General features: G+C 40.2%; 1 protein-coding gene across 30 annotated transcripts in view; it reads left to right on the forward strand.

The window, feature by feature from the left end:
• Positions 1-320: 320 nt before the first annotated feature.
• The window catches only part of KIDINS220 (kinase D interacting substrate 220), a 116,048-nt gene continuing 93,243 nt past the window's right edge, over positions 321-23,125 (forward strand). For 20 of the 30 annotated variants that reach the window (XR_010149639.1, XR_010149640.1, XR_010149642.1 and 17 more), the window contains exons 1-4: positions 356-499; positions 10,869-11,012; positions 19,196-19,294; positions 20,273-20,371. Coding sequence is in view for 25 of the 30 variants with exons in the window: in XM_054678223.2 (XP_054534198.1) it covers positions 10,905-11,012; positions 19,196-19,294; positions 20,273-20,371 (306 nt within the window). In the remaining 5 variants the exon portion in view is untranslated. Of the gene's footprint in view, positions 500-1,253; positions 1,358-10,868; positions 11,013-19,195; positions 19,295-20,272; positions 20,372-23,125 lie in introns of those variants that run through there. The other 10 variants (XM_024354192.3, XM_024354195.3, XM_024354194.3 and 7 more) reach the window with 2 other exon arrangements.

A 23,125-nucleotide genomic window follows, 5' to 3' on the forward strand; every position in this document is an offset into this window, starting at 1 on the left:
AAGGGAGGTGCTGGGAGACCTGGAAGGAGTGTGAACTACAGGCCCCGCGAAAGGCAGAGGTCTCGCTCCTGGATCCGGAAGAAGGCTGCTGAGCGGGCTTTCATTTCTTGTGTATGTGCGCTGTCTTCTGAAGATATAATTGATGTTTATTTCTCTGAATAAGCTTGATTATAATGGCAAATAGGGATAATAAATTAACTGTAATAAGAGTGACATTGACACTGAAAAACCTTGCCTGGGGCGCTTGTCCTGGGTGTCCCCGCCCCGCGGCCCCTCCAGCCCCGCCTGCTCTACGCCCCTCCCCTCCACGCCCAGGGGGCGAGGCAACCCGGAGTCCCGCCCCTACCCAGGGCACGTGATCTGTCAGTTCGCGGAGAGGGAAGAATATGGCCGCCGGGTGTGGTGAGGGCGACGCGCTTGCAGTCGCTGTCTCTTACTTCCCCGTCCTCTGACATCGCCTGCAGCCGAGCGGGCCCGTTCCGCCGGAGCTGAGGACCAGGTTGGGAGACCGTCAGTGTGGAGGCCGGTCCGCGAGGCTTTGCCGCGGGATTGGGGAGGAGTCGGGGGCGAGGCCGGGCTCGGGGAGTCGGGCGGGGAGGTGGGACAGCCGAGGAGTGCGCGGAAGGGGCGAGCTCGGACCGGGGGTCCCGGGGAGGGCATGGCGCGGGCCCCGGACGCTCGGGCCCCGGCTTTCGGGGCGAGTCCGCGTTTCCTGGAGCGCCGGGAAGGTCTCCGACCTTGGAGTCTCAGGTGGTCTGTCTCCTGAGGGGCCCCTCGGGTGGGTTGAGGTGAAGGGTGTTGGTAAAACCGTTTTTTTTCTTTTGCCAAGCAGCCTCTGGCACATCCACCACCTTGAGAGCCCCCTTAGCTGGTACCGCTAGTCGTTCTAGGTTCCTCCTCCTAGGCTTCCATGGGCCGGGAGGTGTTGTTTTCTCCCTTGCTTTTATCGTGGGCTCCATTGCTCCATTGTCCTGTGCAGGCTTTTAAACGCCTGGCAAAATAGTGCAAGCCATTGATTTCCACGCCTCCAAGATTTATTTATAGGGAAATAATTTCTTCATCACTTTGTAATGTTGGAATTTTTATTCTTTCAAGTTGACAGGTTTAAACCGATGAAAAATTTTTTTATGAATAACTATGCAGCCATCTCTGCTCCCTATGGGCGCTTGTTAAAAATGTAGATTTCTTAGCGTTTTAGAGATTCCCATTCCTTCGGCCTGAGGTGTGGCTCGGGAATCACCCCTTCAGGTTCGTTCCTGTCCACATTTTGACAACACTGAGGACCAGACATCTACACCTTTTTAAACCACCGTGGGGTACTGAGTGCAGAGCCCAGGTTGGGAAATGCCGTGGCCAGGTGTGTTCTTTGTTCTCTTCTAGCTTTACTAGCATGGACTACTTTCATCAGAATCATTTTGGGGTGCTTGTTAAAATGTCAGTTTCTGGGCACCACCCCAGATCTAGGGAATGGGATTCTCCCGGGGAGGAGCTCAAGGGATATATGTATTTGACAAGCTTCCCAAATAATTTTGGTGCATACAAGTTTGAGAATCCTTGTTCTACACCCTTTGTGTGAATAATTTCCAGATCATTCACACACAGTGTGAACGGTATCTTTTTCCAAGTATTGGGTGGGTTTCTCCAACCTAGCTCTTTTGGGACACTTCAAATTCAGCCTGGCCAAAGCCCCATTCGCCCAGCTGGGGTGGTGGGAGGGAGGAGGCATAACTTAGGTAGAGAAAAGTCTGCTCTTTCTCCTGCTTTTTTTTTTTTTTTTTTTTTTTTTTTTTTGGTTAAGGGCAGCTCCATTCTTCAGTCACCTATGCTGGGCATCTGGTCATCTTCCACCTGTTTTCTTTTCCAACCAGTCACATGGTTTTATCTTTATATCCAGAATATCTCTTCTGGATATTTTGGTAGTTCAGAAAGTTCAAATATCAGGGATTTTATATTTTTCAAGTTAATATCCCTCATTTCTTCTCTATTCCCACTGCCTCTCTTGTGTACTGTCTGGTGATTCCTTGACTGGTATCTAGGGCCCTGATTCTTTGTATTTTTCCAGTCTGGGTCACATACACTGCCAGATTAATTTTTATAGGATCATGTATGAATGTGCCATCCCCTTCTTCCTGTTTTTGCTCAAGAACGGTCAGTTTCTCCATTTTATGTGCTACTGTATTTGTCAGGGCTGTTTAGAAGACAATAGAAACTTAAATCTTTTACTTCAAGGAAAAGGAGATAATAGGATTGAATGAGAGTCAGAAAGAAGTCAGGATCCCAGGTACCTCCGTTTTCTACATCTCCCTGGGGCAACTTTTTTTTTTTTTTGAGACAGGGTCTAGCTCTGTTGCCCAGGCTGGAGTGCAGGTGGTGTGATCTTGGCTCACTGCAGCCCTGACCTCCTCTTAGGGGCCACATTTGTTCTCTTACTTAGGAGGAGTCTCTTTTCTGTTCATATCTGTTGTATTCTCTCTTTGCTGATTGGCTGTCTCAGAACTGTATCATTTTATGTGTGACCCATATTGATTGGCCCAGTCTCTGGTTTCTAATTCCCAGTTCCAGAGAGAGAAATCTGATTGGCCCAGCTTATCTTTTTCAGCAGTTTCATGCCACAGATCATATGCCCATCCCTGGGAATGGCTGATGCTAGAGAACATGGCTGTTGAGGGTAGCAGGGGCTGTGGGTGGGCAAAGTCCTTCAGAAGAGGTATCTTTAGCATACCTATGCAGTTATTCAATTTGACAGTTATCTATTAAGTTTCTACCTGTTCTAGATCTGTAATAGGTTCTGGGGATGTAAGAATGAAGGAGAGAAACAGCCCTTAATAAATTAGTTCAAGGCTGGGCATGCAGGCTCACACCTGTAATCTCAGTGCTTTGGGAGGCTAAGGCAGGAGGATCACTTCAGGCTAGGAGTTCAAGAGCAGCCTCGGCAATATAGCAAGACTTGTCTCTACAAAAATTAAAAATGTAAACAATGATCTGGGTGTGTTGGCATGCACCTGTAGTCCCAGCTATTCAGGGAGGGTGAGGCAGGAGGATAGCTTGAGTCCAGGAGTTTGAGTCTGCAGTGAGCTATGAACGTGCCACTGCACTCCATCCTGGGCAATAGAGCCAGACCCTGTCTCAATAAAAATAAATAACTAAATACATACATACATACATACATATGCATACATAAGTTAGTTTATAGGTGACCCGTGAGGGAGGTTTTGAAGGGTGTGTTTTGGCTTGTTAAGAATGTTAAAGTTGGGTCAGGCATTCCAGGTGGTTGGATCAGCTTGGGCATGTCCATTCATTCCACCGATACTGGGTTCTGTGGTGTACCAGGCACTTCTCTTAAGTGCTGGAGATTCAGCAGTAAACAAAACAGATAGTCTTTATTCTCATTGAGCTACATTTGTTTGGCTAGGGGAAGCAGACCAAAAACAAAGTATGTGGTATGTGGAGTGATGCTAGGTGTTATAAAGAAGACCTTTAAAGTAGGGCTGTGGAAGGGGGATATAGTAGAGGGGGAGAGGGCTGTTTTATACACGTTTAAATGGTATACACCATTTATACACGGTGGTCAGAGAAGCTCTGATCAGGTGATGTATGTACAGAAAGTCACTGTGGCCTGAGCAGAGTCAAGGAGAAGGAACAGCAAGAGTTGAGCTTAGGGAGGTGGAGAAGGGGTGGAATAGATCAAGCAAGGCCTTGGCCCTGGTAGGGATCTGGGATTTTGAGTGAGAGGACAACTGTTGGGGTGTTTTGAGCACAGAATGGTTGTAAGAAGACACAATTCAGGAGGACCACTTAGGCCTCTGTGTGGAGGGGGCAAGTGCTGCCACCCAGGCCCAGGAATGTCAGCACCAGGGTAGGCTCTGGGGACTGCACAGGGGTGATTGTTGCTGGAGACTTAAGTGGGAGGAGGAGAAGAGGGGCTGGAGATAGAGAACCATGGGAGGGGCCACATTCAGGAACTTACTGTGTCATTATCTGGAGGATAAGAAATAAGTAAGCCTTGGGCAGCATGGCCACTATTGTTGCTTTCATGCACTGTGTCTGTAACCGGAGAAAAGTTATAGGGTGCGTCTATTAACCAATTGGCCTTTTGGTGAAAGCATTTTGAACACATGTAGAGATTTTGCCTATTAAATTGGCAAGTTCTAAAAATGGACTTACTACAACATAAATTTTTTGTTCTGACATTACTGTTGGCAACATCTGCCATTTTCAAAACGGGTGGCAAGACATTAATTTTTTTGCTAATTGTGCAAAAGAATGTATAGCCTTATATTCCCATTAGACAGAAAGTGCTGTGGACATTAGATTCAACTGATGTCCATTTATTCAAGAAATATAGTGTCTTGTATGGGCCAGCTATTAAGCTAAGTGTTGGGTATTTGGTATAGAACAAAAGAAAATAATTCATTCCTTTTAAAAGCTTATATCCTAGTGGGAGAGACAGCTATTAATCAGGTAAATATGTTGCATTCCAGCAGGTGTAGCTAAAAAAAAAAAAAAAAAGACAAATTTAAAAAACATAAATATGTAAATTACAAGTTTAGTAAAGTGTTATGAAGGAATAAAAAAGATTCCATAATAGAGAACAATCCAGGTTATGAGAATCAACCAAGAAAGGGTGGTTAAGAAATGATCATATTCTGTTATTATGTAAAACAGCTAATATTTATTGGCTTCATATGGGTTAGGTATTATTTTAATCCCATTGCATGTAATTGTGCAGTTATTTGAAGATGGGGAAACTCAGACACTGAGGTGAAGAAACTAGCCCAGGGGACAGGGAGTGATAAAGAGAGGCTGGTTAATAAGTACAGACATACAGTTAGGTAGAAGGAGTAAGCTCTAGTGTTCAGCAGCATGGTACTATGCTTAACAGTTTATTGTGTATTTTATTTTTTATGGTATATTTTAAAGTAGCTAGAAGATAAGGTTTGAGATGTTCCCAGCACCAAGAAATGATAAAAGTTTGAGGTGATGGATATCCTAAATTCTCTGATTTGATCATCACACATCCTATGCATGTAATCCAAATATTACACATACCCCATAAACATGTACAATTATTATGTATTAGTTAAAAAAATTAAGGAAAAAAAAAGAAACTAGCCTGGGATGATATAACGGTCAGTAGTAAAGTCAGGAGTCAAACCAAGGTAGTCTGGCTCTAGGGTCCATACTTTTGACCACTAGACAGCTTCGTTTTAAGCCGAAAGGGCTTTTGGAAGTGAACGTTGAACTGAAATGGGAAAGATGAGAAGCTGTAGTTTTCCTCCTGTGATGAAACATTTTTTTTCTATTGAAAATGAACGTAGACTTAATATATCAAGTAAAACAATATAGCACAAAAGACGCGTGAAGGCAAAGCTAATCATCTCCTCCTTTTAGTCCTACATGGTAAGATAACGAATTTTACAGCCAGGTGTGTGTCCTTCCACACTTTTCTTTTTGTTCATGTGTACACACTGGATAGATACATATATGGAGGTCTTATTTATTTTATCAAATAGAATTATACTACACACGTGCTCTTAAACATGACAGTGTGTCATTGGTTTTACTATTGTGTGTATCAACAGATGTGGATTTAATGTTCTAATTTTATTTTGTAATTTCTAGGCACTTACATATGTGCTTACAAACATCTTATGACATTTAATAATCAGTTATTCAGTGAAATTTATTAAACACTGTCAGTGCCCTCTAGTCAAAGACTGCCAGGAACATACCTCTAGTTGAACAAAGTTGGTCTTATTAACTCCCTGCAATGAAGGAGAATGCCTGTCCTAGGGAACGTTGGGGGTCTCTGTAAGAGGTTGTTAGAAAGGACTTAGAAGATTCGAGATGATGTTAGGTGATTCGGGGAAGAGTTCAAGGAAGCAAAGCTTTGCTCAGTCTTGGGTGCTTCAGGAATAAGGAGGAGTGGGAATTCTGCAATTGGATATTTAAAATCTTAACGAAAAGGCTAGAGGTATGGAGTAAGGCTAAAGCTGTAATTGATAAAGAAGCAGCAATCCTTCATATTAGCCACGATAGGAAGATATTTGGGCATTTTGTGGTTTGGGTGATGTTCATGTTTTTGTCTGTGTTCAGATATGATTCCAGAGTAGTCTTATTTTTGTCTTCATATCCTGGTGACAGAGTGACCTTGTTTGATGTTGGCATTCTTTGAAATTGTTGCATTTATGTTAGAACACCAAGTCTGGCTGTGTGTGCCGGGTCAGTTCCCGACAGTCAGGGGCTGCTTTTCTCTCTCACCTCCTGTTGTGTAGGCATTGTGCTAGATATAAAGCAGATCCTGCTGCAAGAACTTCTAGTCTAAGGGAGATGTGGAGAGAGTAAGTAAAATGGAGAGGAGAGTTGAGTGTGATGTGAGCAGTCTACAACTAGATGTATACACAGGTGTGGAGGAGCCCAGGGCCTGTCCCAGCTTGGGGTAAGCAGCCAGTCAATGAAGGCTTCCAGAAGATCTGTTAGAGCCATGTTCTTAAGGATGGGTAGGAGCTGTCCAGGCATATATACGTGGAGAATGGACTTTCTAAGCAGAGGGGGCATTAAGTGCAAAGGTCTGGAAAGAACAAAGTGTGGGGCAGTGAAGGAGCTGCAAGTAGATCAGTCTGGCTGGAGCTGGAGGTGTAGATGTGACTGTGTAGAGGGTGGGAGGGATGGGGCTGAGGAGGGGAGAAAGATGAGACTGGAATGGTAAGATGGGGCCAGATTGTGAAGAATCTGCATGCCCTCATCATTATCAAGAATTGAACTTACTGAGTTTTCACTCTGCTCAGTGGAGAGCAAAGCTTTCCGTAGGAATTGTGTATTTGCATCTTTACAATTGCTTTAAAAGCCTTAGAAGGCGTAAGTTCCTTGAATAACTTGTAAGTAGTAAAGCTGTCATCTGTCCTCCCAACCTTGGTTTTAGGAGAGATGTATTGTAGGTCACTCTTGCTTCAGTGTGGCAAATGGATTGCAGGCGGCAGGCCTGGAGAGAGGAGGCAAAAGTTGCTAGCCTGTCACATTCATCTGGGTGAGAGATGGTGTAGTAGATGTTTTTAGGATTGATGCCTAGATCACAACTGTTTACTCTTTTCTGGAAACAGTGCCAATATGGTGTGACCTTGTAACCCCCTCCCAACTTTGTATCTCTAGTTGCTTGGTTCTGGGTGTGCAACAGATCCAGCCTGGGCAGTCAGAGCCCTTTTCTGGGACAGTTGGATCTGGGAACAAAGAATAGCCTGCTTTCTCTGGTGTTAGAGACTATCTGATTTAGGCCAGGTGCGGTGGCTCACGCCTGTAATCCCAACACATTGGGAGGCAGAGGCAGGCGCATCACTTGAGCCCAGGAGTTTGAGACCAGCCTGGGCAACATGGTGAAACCTCATTTCTACAAAAAATAGAAAAATTAGCTGGGCATGGTGGTGTGCACCTGTAGTCCCAACTACTCAGGAGGCTGAGGTGGGAGGATCGCTTGAGCCCTAGAGGTCAAGGCTGCAGTGAGCCATGATCGTGCTACTGCACTCCAGTCTGAGTGACAGAGTGAGACCCTGTCTCAAAAAATAAATAAACGATCTGATTTGAGGCTGGATGGCTGTGGGAAGCCATATTTTCCTTTGTGTAGAAGTAGTTGGTCTGGAATGAAAGTAGATTAAGCCAGTAGAGAAAGAGAATCCTCCTGGCATTTGAGGTCCAGTGGCACCCACTCTTCCTGTAGTGTGGTTATGGGAAATAAACCAGTATCCTTCAAATACATTTTTCTGTTTTGCTTAAGCTAGTTTAAATTAGTCTCTTGCAACCTTAGGGGTCTTGATTAGTATAGATGGTGAAGGTCTAAACTAAGGCACTGAGTGTGGGGTTGCGTGATCTCACACTTTAGGGGGTAAACTGGATGAAAAATGGTAGCTGTGTGACTCAGAGGGAGATGGATGCCTTGGTAGAGTAGAGATGAGGATGGTGTTCTACATGGAAGGAGCACATTGAGCATAGGCGGGAGTGTGGAGCAGCACTGGGGGAGTGTGGTGAATTTGAGTTCTTCTGCTTGGCTGGGCTGTGGGGTGAGCTGGGGCTGGTATAGAGGGAGAGCCAGATCCTGCAAACCTCACTGAGGCCTTAGGCTTGATCCTAGAAGGAGTGGGAATAAATGAAGGTAGGTGTTGGTGATGACTGCTAATACAAACCCTCACTGCTTTCTAATGATAGAAGCATCACATTCCAGAACATGTAGGAGATAAAGGTTTTAAAGAAAATAAAAATTACACTAATGCCCATCACCATTTGTTCTTTTTTTATTTCCAGTATTTAAAAATGTATATATTTAAAATAGCTGAGATGCTGTATATATAGCTCTTAATCTTTTACCTCACTTCTTCTATCATGAGCATTTTTCTGTAACACATTTTTTGAGACATTTTGATGACTGTATATTATCCTACTTTGTGAATTTTTATAATTTATATAATATCCATTTCTAAGATTTTTGTTCTTATGGATAAAATTGTTTTACTTAAAATCTTAAAATTTTGTTCATGTTTCTCATGTTTTTAGAATAATTCCTAGAAGTGCAACTATGGGATCAAATAACATCATTTTTTAAAATAATAGTTTTTCAACCCAAGAGTATAAATTCAAGTTGTTCTGAATATATACTCCCTAAAAGTAAGGTATACTGATTTATACTTTACATATAATAACATTCACCCTTTTTAGTGGACAGTTCTGAAGTTTGACAAACGAATGATTGTGTAACTGCCACCACAGTCAAGATATAGAACAGCCATTAACTCGCCAAATTCTCTTGTACTCTTTTGTAGCCATCTCATTCCCCTGCCTTAGACCCTGGCAGCCCCGATCTGTTTTCTGCCCCTGCAGTTTTCCTTTTCTAGAATGCTATATAAGTAGAATCATACAGTGCTATAGTTTCTGCCCTCTGGCCCCTAGAGATAGATTTCCTTCCTGTGTCAAAACATATTCACTCCATCCCAAGGCCTCCCCAAAAGTCTCAGTTCATTTCAGCATCAACCCAAAGTCCACAGTCTCATTTAAATCTCATCATCTAAATCAGGTATGAGAGGGTCTGGGTGTAGCCCATCCAGAGGCATGATTCCTTTCCACCTGGGAAACACAAGAATCAAGTTATCTGCTCCAACATAGAGTTAGGGAATGGGCATGGGATATCAGTTATGGACAGTCCTGTTCAAGGGTGGAGGAAAAGGAAGGCAAAGAGGATTCACCAGTCCCAAATAATTTCATTTTCATAACAGCCAAAGTTTTCAATTTTGACGAACTCTGGTTTATCAGTTTTCTTTTTTTATGCACCATGCTTTTAGTGTTACATCAAATCTTTCTTAATCTAAGGTCACTGAGGTCATCTATATTTTCTTCTAGAAGTTTTGTACTTTCAGACATTATATTTAGGTCAATTTTGAGTTAGCACCTGTATGTGGTACAAAGTATGGATTGAGGTTTGTTTATTTATTTGCATTTGGATGTCCAGTTGAATATAATAAAATTTCTACTCTTTTGGAACTTAAAGTATAGTTATGGTAGACAGACAATAAGTGAACAATATGTCATTTTTTGGATGGTGGCAAGTGGTGTGGAGAGCAGTGAAAGCAGGACAAAGGGTTGAGAGTGCAGGGTGACAGTGAAGCCTGTGTGGGGTCGGTACCCTGACATCCCACATCTAGTGAGACTTTGTAACCAGGTGACCTGACGGGATCAGGGGTGAGCCGTGTGCATGTCCTGTGGAAGAGAATTTTAGGCAGACAGAAAAGTAGCACAGAGGCCTGGCGAAGTGGGACAGTGCTCAGTGTGGCCAGGCAGCCAGGAGGGTGAGAGGGAGTGGTAGGAGCTACAGTCACAGGTGTCACACGGGTGAGAGGCTTGCCACTGAAGAGTTATCTTGGCCAAGGTAAAAACATTTGATTTTACTTTGAGCACCCCGAGAAGCCCTTAGAGGGCTTTGAATAAAAGAGGCCATGCTCTGACTTAGTACTGCTCACATTGTGGTTCTTCCTCAGTGTTGTCAGCGTCACAGGGAGCTGGATAAAGATGCAGAGTCAGGGGTCCCACTCAGACCTGCTGAGTCAGAATCTCTGACGGTGGGGCCCAGGAACCTGCTTTAAAAGCTCTTCAGGTGATTCTGATATATGTTAAAGTTTTAAAAAAAGTAATGTAATTTTAATTGACTAATTATATATATTTATGGGGTACAATGTGATGTTTTGATACATGTATCCATTGTGGAATGATCAAATCAGGCTAATGAACATATTCATCACCTCCGATACTTAATTATTTATTTGCAGTGAGACCATTTAAAATCCACTCTTCCAGGTAAAGTGGAGGCAGGGAGACCAGTTAGGAAGCGATGATAGTGATGCAGGTGAGTCACGGTGGCTCGTCCAGGGTGGCAGTGATGGAAGTGGTCAGTAGTAGTCAGATGTGAAATGTATTTTACAGGTAGAGCCAAAAGGATTTGCTAATAAATTGAGTGTAGGGTGTAAGAGGAAGAGGTAAGTCATGAACAATTTCAATGCTTTTGGCCTTGGAAGAATGGACCTGGAGCTGCCGTTTACTGGGATGGTGACAGCAGGAGGAGCAGGGGAGCATTTTGGAGTGGTGATGAGGAGGGTTTGGGGATGGATGTGGAGTTTGGTGTTTGGATAAGTTAAGATGGAGGTGAGTGTGAACCTAAGAGACATCACGGCAGCTTTTTGACACCTGAGCTATGGAAGCCGTGGGAAGTCATATCTTCACTTCTGCCACTGGAGGCGTCCTTGCATGAGGTTAATGTTAAGAAGGATATTGTATTTAATAGTAACTTAATTTTTTCTAATTATAAATTATGTGTATTTTGTCTAATTTAACAGGTATTCAAATAAAGTTAATTGCAGCTTTCTGTGAAAATGTCAGTTTTGATATCACAGAGCGTAATAAATTATGTAGAGGAAGAAAACATTCCTGCTCTGAAAGCTCTTCTTGAAAAATGCAAAGATGTAGATGAGAGAAATGAGGTAAGACCAAGTTTGCAAAATTACATTCTTTCACAAATATTCGTTGACTGCCTGCTATGTATAGGATAGAAGTGTGTAAGAAATAGGTAGTTCTAACCCTTAGTAATACTGCACTGTACTTATGATAGAAGGTCTTATAGTTAAAAGTACTTCAAATTCCATGTTTTTGGAGTACATTTTAACTTATATAAATGACTATTGAATTTAGATTTATTGATTTTTTTCCCCTGATGGAATAATTAATATTCAGGAAGCTTGATTACTGAAATCAAGTACTTCTATGAAACTTTAGAGATCATCTGGACCTGATCTTGATTAACCAGACAAAATCAGCGACTGTTGAAATACTTTCTTTTTTTTTCTTATTTTTATTTTTTGAGATGGAGTTTCACTCTTGTTGCCCAGGCTGGAGTGCAATGGCACGATCTCAGCTCACCACAACCTCCGCCTCCCAGGTTCAAGCGATTCTCCTGCCTCAGCCTCCCTAGTAGCTGGGATTATAGGCATGTGTCACCACGCTCGGCTAATTTTGTAGTTTTAGTAGAGACAGGGTTTCTCCATGTTGGCCAGGCTGGTCTTGAACTCCTGACCTCAGGTGATCCGCCCGCCTCGGCCTCCCAAAGTGCTGGGATTACAATCGTGAGCCACCCTGCCTGGCCTGAAATACTTTCTTTAATGAGCCCCAACTATCTTCCTCCATTGTTTGTCCCACACACTTTGGGATTATTAAAAACCCTACATCTGTATTAGAGAGTTAAATAGGTTATGTATTATATTTAGTAACACACTAATAAACATTAACTCAAATGAGATATTTCTCCTCAATGTTATGAGGTAAAAAATGTGGATCTTAGTTCATTATGAAAAGCCAAACTATTATTTTATATTATTTTATTTTTTTTGAGATGGAGTCTCACTCTGTCGCCCAGGCTGGTGTACAGTGGCGGGATCTTGGCTCCCTGCAAGCTCCGCCTCCTGGGTTCACACCATTCTCCTGCCTCAGCCTCCCGAGTAGTTGGGACTACAGGCGCCCGCCACCACGCCCGGCTAATTTTTTTTTTTGTATTTTTAGTAGAGATGGGGTTTCACCGTGTTAGCCAGGATGGTCTCCTGACCTCATGATCCACCCACCTAGGCCTCCCAGAGTGCTGGGATTACAGGTGTGAGCCATCGCGTCCGGCAAGCCAAGCTATTATTATTTGGCAGGACATTTTAGGTGCTAATACAGTTTTGTATAAATATTGTAAGTATCAGGGTATGTGTTTGTTTTACAAAACTTAAGGAAAACAACCCTGTCTCTTAGAACTGTGTGTGTTTTCAAGAGTATAATATTTCTTGCCAGTAGATAAGATGAATAAGGAGTGGTTTTTTATTTTACACTATATGTGTATGTGTATGTATATATACTTATGTGTTTGTATATATTTGCTTACATATATATCTTGTGTAGACATATAAAAAGTTTTATTTATAATTTTTTTATTGTGATAAACACATAACATAAAATTTATTGTCTTTACTATCTTAACCATTTTTAAGGATACAGTTTAGGAGTATTAAGTATTTCTCCATTGTTGGGCAATAGATTCCAGAACTTTTTCTTTTTTTTTTTTTTCTTTTTTTTTTTGAGACAGAGTCTCACTCTGTCACCCAGGTTGGTGTGAAGTGGTGTGATCTCGGCTCACTGCAACCTCCGCCCCCTGCGTTCAAGTGATTCTCATGCCTCAGCCTCCTGAGTAACTTGGACTACAGTCATGCGCCACCACACCTGGCTAATTTTTTATATTTTTAGTAGAGATGGGGTTTCACCATGTTGGTCAGGCTGGTCTCGAACTCCTGACCTCAAGTGATTCGCCCACCTCAGCCTCCTAAAGTGCTGCGATTGCAGGCATGACCACTGCATCCGGTCTACCAGAACTTTTTCATCTTGCAAAATCAAAATTCTGTCTATTAAACAGCAGCTCTCCCTTTCCCCCTCTCCCTAAACCCTGGCAGTGACCGTTTTACTTTCTATTTGTATGAATATGACTATTTAGACACCTCATGTAATTGGACTTAAATACTGTTTGTCTTTTTGTCACTGGCTTATTTCAGTTAGCATAATATCCTCAAGGTTCATCCACGTTATAGCACGTAACAGGATTTCCTTCCTTTTTAAGGCTGAATAATATTTCATTGTATGTACGTAGCACATTTTCTTGGTCTGTTCATCTGTGGCTAGAAATTTGGGTTGCTTCCATCCCTTGGCTATTGTGAATAATGCTGCTATAAGCATGGGTGTGCAAATATTATACATGTTTTTGCTTGTGTTTTTTGTTTTTAGACAGGTTCTCACTCCATCGCCCAACCTGGAGTGCAGTGGCAGAATCAGGGATCACTGCAGCCTCGACCTCCCAGGCTCAAGCGATCCTCCTGCTTCAGCCCTCCAAGTAGCTGGGACACAGGTGTGCACCACCATACCTGGCTAATTTTTTGTATCTTAGTCGAGATGGGTTTTTGCCATGTTGCCCAGGCTGGTCTCCAACTCCTGGACTCAATCTGTCTGCCCGCCTCGACCTCCCAAAGTCCTGGGATTACAGGCGTGAGGCATCATGCCTGACATATAAATGTTTTTAAAGCTGCTGAATTACTTTATTATTACTTTTTCTGACCTGTGGTACCTAATTTCATTTAATGTTAACTCAGTCATTAAGGAAATGTTGATATAAAAATGTTGTTATTACAATAATAGCTAATGATTTTATTGAATGTTTTCGTTCATTTTCATTAGCTATTGAATAATAGCTAATGTTTTTATTGAATACTTATGCAAATATTCTGGTATATATTTTCTATATCTTAGCTCATTTAACTTGCGTAGCAGCTGTATAAAGAATAATACTGTTATTTATCTTTATTTATGGGTAAATGACTGAATTCCTCAGTTTCCTATCCAAGATATTATTTGGTAGAGTCCATATTTGAACTTTGCTCTATTTGACTTTAAACAAATTATAATCTGTGTAAGCTCTGTTTTTTTTTTTGAGTCTTCAGAATAAAATTTATTTAATGATAATGCCTATATTTTCAATGTTTCTATATTGAACAAAGTATATTTTCATTAGTTAACATCATTACCCCCTTCAATGATTATGAATAGTCAAAAATTGTTATACATAGATAAGATATAACATTTATAATTGGAGGTTGTTACAAAAAGATTACAGAAGTAGTCATTTTGTTAGCATATGTTAGCATATTTGGAATAACCATATGATAGTTTGAAAACATTAAATTTTACTTTAGAGACACTTGTCTAGGGAACGCTAAGAAAACAGCTTCACTTGGAAGGAAAAAATAGCACATCAATAAGCGTAAAATTAATCTTATTGCTATAAGGAGTAAAGCACAGTGACATAGAGCTTAATTTAGCATCATGCAAGATAAGCATTTAGTGTATATTAATTAACATATCCAGTTTAATATTGTATCAATTTAAATTGGAGTTTTAACGTGATAATTTGAAACCACCTAGGCTTTTTCAGTTATGGCTCAGTGTAAAAGTTGGTATTTTTTTTTTTTTTTTTAGCATTTTGCTTTTACAACTTCTGATAAAGTGTAATTTTTATAGAATTACAAAAAGTTGTTTGTATTTTTTCCCCTTTATTCTCATTTTAAAAAATATTTATGTAACTTCATGTTAATATGTTTGGTTACCAGTTTTGAGAAAGATTCTTAAGTATTAGATCAATTAAAATAATGTGGGTAGGCTGTATGTGGTGGCTCACACCTGTAATCCCAGCACTTTGAGAGGCTGAATCTCTTGAGCCTAGGAGTTTGAGACCAGCCTGGGCACTGTAGTGAGACCCTACTTCTAAAAAATATTAGCCAGGTGTGGCACCTTTTAGACCTAGCTACTTGGGAGGCTGAGGTGGGAGGATTGCTTGACCCCAGGAGTTCAAGGCTGCAGTGAGCTATGACTGCACCACTACACTCCAGCCTGGGCAACAGACTGAGACCCTATCTCTAAAAAATATAAAATAAGCAAATTTAAAAAGGGATAAAATTGCCTGATAGTGTGCTTATTAGCACATAATTGGCCACAAACAGTGAATTCTAGTTTCCTTTTATTGCTTTATTTATAAACTAGATAAATCTTTGGCCTATGAATATTCTCAATGATGGCAAATCTTTGTCCTTTATAGAGTAGTGAAGAGTTTTTATTTTTATTTTATTTTTGAAAGGAACAAACAGTCACTGTCAGCTGTCCTTGGTATAAGGGAATAGTGTTGAGGCTGGTCATTTTTTTCCCATTTAAGAAAATGAACTGAGACTTTAAACAATGGATTTTGCTGTATGTTTATGAGTAAACTTTATTTTATTTTATTTTTTTGAGACCGGGCCTTGCTCTGTTGCCCAGGCTGGAGTGTAGTGGCATGATCCAGCTCACTGCAGCCTTGACCTGCTGGGCTTAAGCAATCCTCCCATCTCAGCCACCTGAGTAGCTAGGACTACAGGCGTGTGCTACCATGCCTGGCTCATTAAAAAAAATTTTTTTTGTAGAGATGAAGTTTCACAATGTTGCCCAGGCTATTCTACAACTCCTGGGCACAAGTGATCCACCTGCCTCAGCCTCCCAAAGTGCTAGGATTACAGGCATGAGAGTCACTGTGCCTGGCCTGTAAATAGACTTTAAAGGAAATTTCAAAGGAGGATTTCAAAATGTTTTAGTTTCACTGTGGTTACTGGAAGAAGTAGAAACCCTCCAGAAGGACTGCTTTAAAAAAAACAGTGGTTATTTAGGTCTCATACACTTAAATAAGTAGAAATGGGAACCTAGAAATTGGGAAGAGCAAAAAGATGCTTAAATAATAGTTGTTTTTGCATTGTAGTCTTCTGGGAAGCTGAGATAAAGTCCAGTATTTCAGTAGGTGCATAGTCTTCTGTTTTGTTTTTGGTGTGTTTTGGCTTGAGGTCACTATGAGTAGTAGAGCGGGGATTATGTGGAATGTAATCCTGTGTTTTCTAGAAGGAGATAGGCATGGAATTTGCTGGGATGTATGGGGTCAGGTATGGAAAGGATCTTTATTGATTCATTTTCAAGTAGAAAAATGAAAGTTTTCATGACATAAGTTACTCTATCTCTACAACTGTAGTTACTGGACTGGTTAAGCAAGAACTAGGAGAATCCAAAGATAGGCTTTATTTTCAGGCCCAACTTTTAAAGTAACAATTGTTCTATTTTTGGGGATCCTGTAAAACTTTATGGCAGCCTTTCCTGAAAGTCATTATCTTTTTGGATAGCGTAGCTACAAAAGGTGCATCAGTTAAGAATTGCTTTGTACTGCATGGAACAGCTCTCAAAACAGTGATTTAGACAAATTAAGGTTTTGTTTTTCTCACATTATGACAAGCTAGATGAGCCATTTCAAGGCTGATAGATGGATTCAGAACCCAGGCTCCTTTCTTTCTGGCCAGTCCTCACTGTGTGCCTATTGCATCACATCAGTCATGTAGCAAAAGCTCCAGCACTGTGTCTCAGTATTGGGCAAGAAGAAGGAAAAGGCACAGACCAGCTGAATTAGTACAGCGCTTTCCTGGGAGAGCTAGCCAGGGCACCGTTGTGCGATTATTTCCAGCTGCAAGTGAGGCTGAACACTGGGTGTTTTTTTTTTCAGCTGAGCTCATTGCCACCCCCAACAAGCCCTGTCTTTCTAGTTACTGGGTAGACAGCTAATAGTTTCTGCAAGAGAAAATAATGACAATTCTAATCTTTCATTTGGCATGTTTCTAGGCTATCAAATTTATACCATCTTTCCTACTTGTGTTATATGTATTTATAACATTTATATTATGTTATATATTTATAACATTTATATTATGTTTTTCTCTCATTATCTAGAAACACTTATCTATGTGAACATCTGAAATGTAACTGTGACCCAGAGAGTAAACAGAAAACTTCCCTGAGTCTTTGGAATTATAATTTTGAAAACTGTGATGTAAAATTGATGTATTCTCAGGACTGTGGATTTAGAGTTTGTTGCTTTAATTTATATATTCTACCAATGACTTTGATACCTGACTTTTTATCCCAGTAGATTAGAAGGGAGAACAGTTCTATAGAATGTAAACCAAAGAACCTAGAGCGGACAGAGGCATGCATGGCATAGTAATTGATGTTGCTAGTTATGACTCAGAATTCTAAACATAACGTTTAAGGTAATCTGTTTAACAAGTAGCAGTACGTGCATAGCTTTTTAGAATGATGATTATCATAAAAGTTATAATCAGCTTTAATGTTGAGAAGATAAATTTTTTCACCCAGAAAATCTATTTATGTGTAATACGTCATTCCCTAATGACCCTGGTTGGATGACATGTGGCTACCACATATAATTTAGCATCCATCCTTACATAGGAATGTCTATATTTAACGTGACCGATATTTGAACTTTAAACCAGTGTTCGTGTTTAAATCCTTACTTGTATTATTCTTATAATAGCATCTGTTGTATTTTGCTAATCATTATAACTATTTGCTTATTTGGATGTTGTGCCTAATAGATTTTTAAATTCTTTGAGACTTTGCTCATTCGTTTACTCAGCAAATATTTGGGTACCTGTGTGGCAGTCACTGTCCCTCACACTGGGTATATAGTTTTAAACCCATAAGCAAAACAGACATGTTTCCCGGCCTTTAGGGGAGACAGACAATAATCAGTTGTTAATCACACAATGAAAATGTGGTTACAAACAAGGATTAGTATAGGAAAAGTAAATTATAGGGGATCAGTAAGGAGGTGGGAATGAGCAGGAGGACACGTTGAGGCCGGGGGTGGCACAGACTGGGTCGAGAGCCAGGCATGCCCTGCTCCGCGTCACTCAGGGTTTGTGTCAGCTTGGGTAAGGATGTCGGTTCTTATCCAGAAGAACTATGGGAAAACATTGAAGGGTTTGAAGCAGAGGAATAATGTCAGGTGGGCATTTAAAAGAATCGTAGATTTTCCCCCCATACTAATATACATGTAGTAAGTAGGTGTTTAAGTGTTTGCATAATTAAACTTAATTTTTGGTGTACATTTTTCTCATATGCCTTAGTGTGTCTTAGTACCTTTAGTATCATCAGTCTTTAACCTGGTACTTCCTTTTTTGAAAAATTTTAATTTAAATTTTTTTTTGAGACAAGTCTTGCTCTGTCACCCAGGCTGGAGTGCAGTGGTGCGATCTCAGCTCACTGCAACCTTTGCCTCCCAGGTTCCAGCGATTCTCATGTCTCAGCCTCCCAGGTAGCTGGGATTACAGGCGTGTGCTACCACGTCTGGCTAATTTTTTGTATTTTTAGTAGAGACAGGGTTTCACCATGTTGGTCAGGCTGGTCTTGAACTCCTGGCCTCATGTGATCCGTCCACCTTGGTCTCCCAAAGTGCTGGGATTACAGGCTTGAGCCACTGCGCTCGGCCTAACCTGGTATTTGCCGATCTGTTTCCTGTCATGGCACTTACAGAAAATGATAACTTTTGTACTGCACTTGCAGTAGATGAGACTTGCTGTTAGGGGTGACTTGTCCAGGCACCCAGCTGCCTGAGCCCTGCCCTCGTCTCCAGGGCTGAGGGAGCATCGTCTCTGTACTCCTGTGACTCATTCTTAACACAAAGGCTGGGACACTGATTTCAGCAGTAGGAGCTTTATTTAGTTTAATGAACTAAGTTTCTAAGAGAAGGCTTTAAAAAACTACATATGTGTACATACATAGCACCTGGTTGTTTTTATTTATTATTTTACTTTTCTTCTTCTGGTCCTATTTCAGACAAAACATATATATAATTAAAAACACATTTTAGATCATATTCTACCTGTATTGTTAGAGAATTTGGCTACCATAAGTATTCTGAAATTTTATGTATATTTCAGTAATTGCATTCCAAATCCTAGTGTTATTCATATTTACTTACTTTAAATGAATTTGCAGTGCCAAAAACAGATTATTAATACTGTGGGAAGAAAAATTATGTTTTATTTTTTCTTTGACTTTTAAATTATTAGTAAACTGAAAGTTCAAAGCTGTTTCTAAATTAAATATAGTAAACACAACTAAACAATGCTTAACATACATTCATGAAAATGTGTGGTATATTTAACTGTGATGTTTTAGTAAAAGTGCAGTATCTTGATAAGTTCCCTTTGTCTTTTATATTCTCTAGTGTGGCCAGACTCCACTGATGATAGCTGCCGAACAAGGCAATCTGGAAATAGTGAAGGAATTAATTAAGAATGGAGCTAACTGCAATCTGGAAGATTTGGTATATATTAAAATAATTTACTCATCATTTACTCACTTTTTTCTTAGCTATTTTTTTGTTTTTCAGAAGTGATTCAAAAGTAGTAATTAAAACTTTTACATGTATTTCAACTTTGCCTAGTGGGCTATATCAGTTTTTTTTTAAAGGAGTAATACAGGAGAGAAATTTTTACTTTCAATGAAGGATCTCAGCTCTTTGGTTTTTTTATATGGATGAGACTGGCTGAATAGAGAGCATGTGTACATATAGTTAAATGTCCACCTAGAAGATATCCACATACGAGTCATGTTAAGTAACTCCCCATAATGGTAACTTACTATAAATAATATCATTACATGTGATAATGGCCAGGAATATATGGCCCCTTCTGATATCACTTGTGAGGGGTAAATCAACATTCCACACGGTTACATTTCCTCTGATTCTCCCTGTATTTTTGGAATTGCTTTTGAGGGTCACACAGCTACATCTATTTTGTTTCTTAATTGAATGATCATTTGAATTATATTACAGTTAGGAATTAAAAAATAAAAGAGAATAGTTCTTTATCACATGGTTTCTAAACACATCATATGAGATCTCTGTAGTCTGCTAACCTGTGAATGTGCTTTTAAATCTGATTACAGCCTCTTTAATTCCAATTTATATTATAGTAATGGTGGCTAGCCATGAGGATTAGCTTTGAGGTTTTGATGATCATCTTTTCTCGTTTTTAAAAAGCGCAGTATATGATTAGAAGTTCAGTGAGTAGACTGAACAAGCAGTTGTAAAGCCATGTTTACCCCATTCTTAGTGATGCAAGTGGACAGATAGAATCTTAAGAGAGCTTCAGTATGACTTTAGAGTAGTTTAGTTAGCATGGGTCACACCATGTCAACTTGGTATGATCATTTGGTATGTAAGTTCAAATGTAGTTTTCCTTACTTTGACGTGTTATTTTTGGTTTGAAAATGATAACTTTTAAAATATATGTTCAAGGATAATTGGACAGCACTTATATCTGCATCGAAAGAAGGGCATGTGCACATCGTAGAGGAACTACTGAAATGTGGGGTTAACTTGGAGCACCGTGATATGGTATGGACATTTTTATATGTTCTTAATTAGCTGAAATCTTATTTATAATCATAGATATGTGTGAAATCTTTTATTTTTATGTGTGAAATGATATTATAATAATGTTTTTAGAATTTGGGATTGGGCATTGAAATGACTCTCAAGAATGTTTTAAAACCCAGGTGTTGTAATATACCTCTTAGAATATTCTTAGTCATCATTTTTCATTTATTTCGGAGTTTAAAATTCTGACATATTGTTACAAATAACTCATTACTCTTTAATATATCAACGTTTTGGAACTTCTGAGAGAGTTGTTTCCTTTAGGTAGGACTTTAGGAGGGACAGCGTATGGTTTTAAAACTATTATCAGGTGTTTGAAGTTATACTTTTCAGAATAATATTTTTAGATTTATTTTTAAAAATGTGATTATTTTCAGACATGCTATCTGTGCATGACAGAAGTTTAACAAGATGTGATCCTTAATTATTACTTAGCTCTTACTTGAGTTTGGCATCTGGTTAAAGCATAAGGTGAAGAGAGAGGTCATTTCTGGCTAATTCGGTAAAATGTTCAGCCCTTTTAAAAGTTGATTTTAACAGTAGAAGAAAGGAAGAAAACCATCTGCTGTGATATATAAAATATTTATTACTTAGCTGATGATGGGTTTTGAAGTACAGACGGTCTGAGTTTTTAAGAAGCCACAGCATTTCACCATTTTGCCCTTAATAGCACATTATAATTTCACAGTAGTTCAACCTGTATAATCTTATATTTGTTCTCAAAACTAAGTGCGATGGGTGGTATCTTTATTTTTATAGGAAGATACAGGGAACCACTGGTATCTTATATATTTCCAAAAAGAATTTAAGTACGTTGCAGTGAAAGTTTAGGGAGAGAAGATAATGATGTCAGTAACTGAGGCAAAGACGGATATGACAGCCAAGAGTGAAATGTGGTTCTTGCCTTGTTGGTACGAAAGGTAGAAGGGAAATGCAGGGAGTTACCGAGTTCTCAATATTTTATTAAAGGTACCTTACCAGATTATCAGATGGGTTAATGACACAGCGGCTGTAAAGCACCTAGAGAGGCCAGGGGTGGAATAGGTACCATACCAATAGGTACCATACCAGTTATTCCGTGCCTGGCCTCTTTAGGTGCTTTATAGCTGCTGTGTCATTTAACTGACTTCTCAGAACAATCCTATGGACTAAGGGTTGATTTTATTCTCAATGTATAGTTGAGGAAATTGAGACTGAAAGAAGTGAATCTTTATCCTAAGTCACACAGCTAGTAAGCACTTAGGCTGGGTTTTGAACCAGGTCTCCCTGCTCCAAAGGCTTTCTCCTCTATCATTGTTTTACATAAATCAGCAAGGGAATTAGGAACAATAAAATATACGTTATGAATGTGTAAAAATGTATTAAGATTTGTAAAAACTGATTTCTTAAACTTTTTTGGCTCTTCCTGTTTCTTCAAAGTGATGACCAGAAAACCTTTAACATTTAAAGGATCTTTATTAAAGGTTCTTTATTTTGGCTTTAAAACACTGAAAGTTGGGGAAACTGAGGACCATGTCTCTCTCAGTAGCTAGTTTTGTGGGACCTTAACCTCAAAGGATTGGGTGGGTGGGTGGTAGTAACTAGCCAAGTAACTACTCAACTTCCCAAGCTGAGGGAAGACAGAGTCCCTGGGACTTGCTTAAGGAGAGGAGAGTGACCACTGAGATCCTGTGGGGCTCAGGAAGAATTCCAGGATTTCATATCAGAAGTCTAGTGAGGACTCTTCCTGTGAGGACCTCTACTGGCACCAAAATGAAGAAAGAGTTCATGAAATATAAAGCTATACTATAGTTAATTGGTCTCAATCTTTTGCCAATTTAGCTTCATTTTCTTGAGATTAAAATTTTATCTCATAGGTTCTTATGTAGGGGGCCAGAGGGATATTATTCTTTATTTTTTTTTCCCCTGAGACGGAGTCTCGCTCTGTTCCCAGTCTGGAGCACAGTGGCACAATCTTGGCTCACTGCAACCTCTGCCTCCCAGGTTCAAGCAATTCTTCTGCCTCAGCCTCCCGAGGAGCTGGGATTACAGGTGCATGCCACCACGCCTGGCTAACTTTTTGTATTTTTAGTAGAGATGCGGTTTCACCATGTTGGCCAGGCTGGTCTTAAACTCCTGACCTCAAGTGATCCTCCTGCCTAGGCCTCCCTTTTTTTTTCTTTTTCTTTTTTTTTTTTTTTGAGACAGGGTCTCTGTCACCCAGGCTGGAGTGCAATGGCATGATCTCAGCTCAATACAACCTCCATCCCCTGGGCTCAAGCGATCCTCCCATTTCAGCCCCCCTTGTAGCTGGGACTACAGACGCACACCACCATGGCTGGCTAATTTTTGTATTTTTTGTAGAGGCAGGGTTTCGCCATGTTGCCCAAGCTGGTCTTGAACTCCTGAGCTCAAGTGATCTGCCTGCCTCAGCCTCCCAAAGTGCTGACATTACAGGCATGAGCCACCATGCCTGGCTGGGACATTATTCAAATTGAAGTGAGGACATGATGTTAAAAAGTTCTGGGCAAGTATTTTACAAGTTAAAATATAGATGTAAGACTTGACTTGATCAAATGCCCAGCTCTGTAATTTGACCTAAATTGTGTCTTTCATGGCCTTGACACTTTAGAGGAGTACTCATCAGTAATTTTAGAATGTTCCTCAGTTTGGATTTGGGGATGTTTCTCATGTTCAGTTGCAGATGTGCTTTAGAGGGAAGGATGTCCCAGA

Source organism: Pan troglodytes, chromosome 12 (genome assembly GCF_028858775.2).
Source record: "Pan troglodytes isolate AG18354 chromosome 12, NHGRI_mPanTro3-v2.0_pri, whole genome shotgun sequence".
Taxonomy (NCBI): domain Eukaryota; kingdom Metazoa; phylum Chordata; class Mammalia; order Primates; family Hominidae; genus Pan; species Pan troglodytes.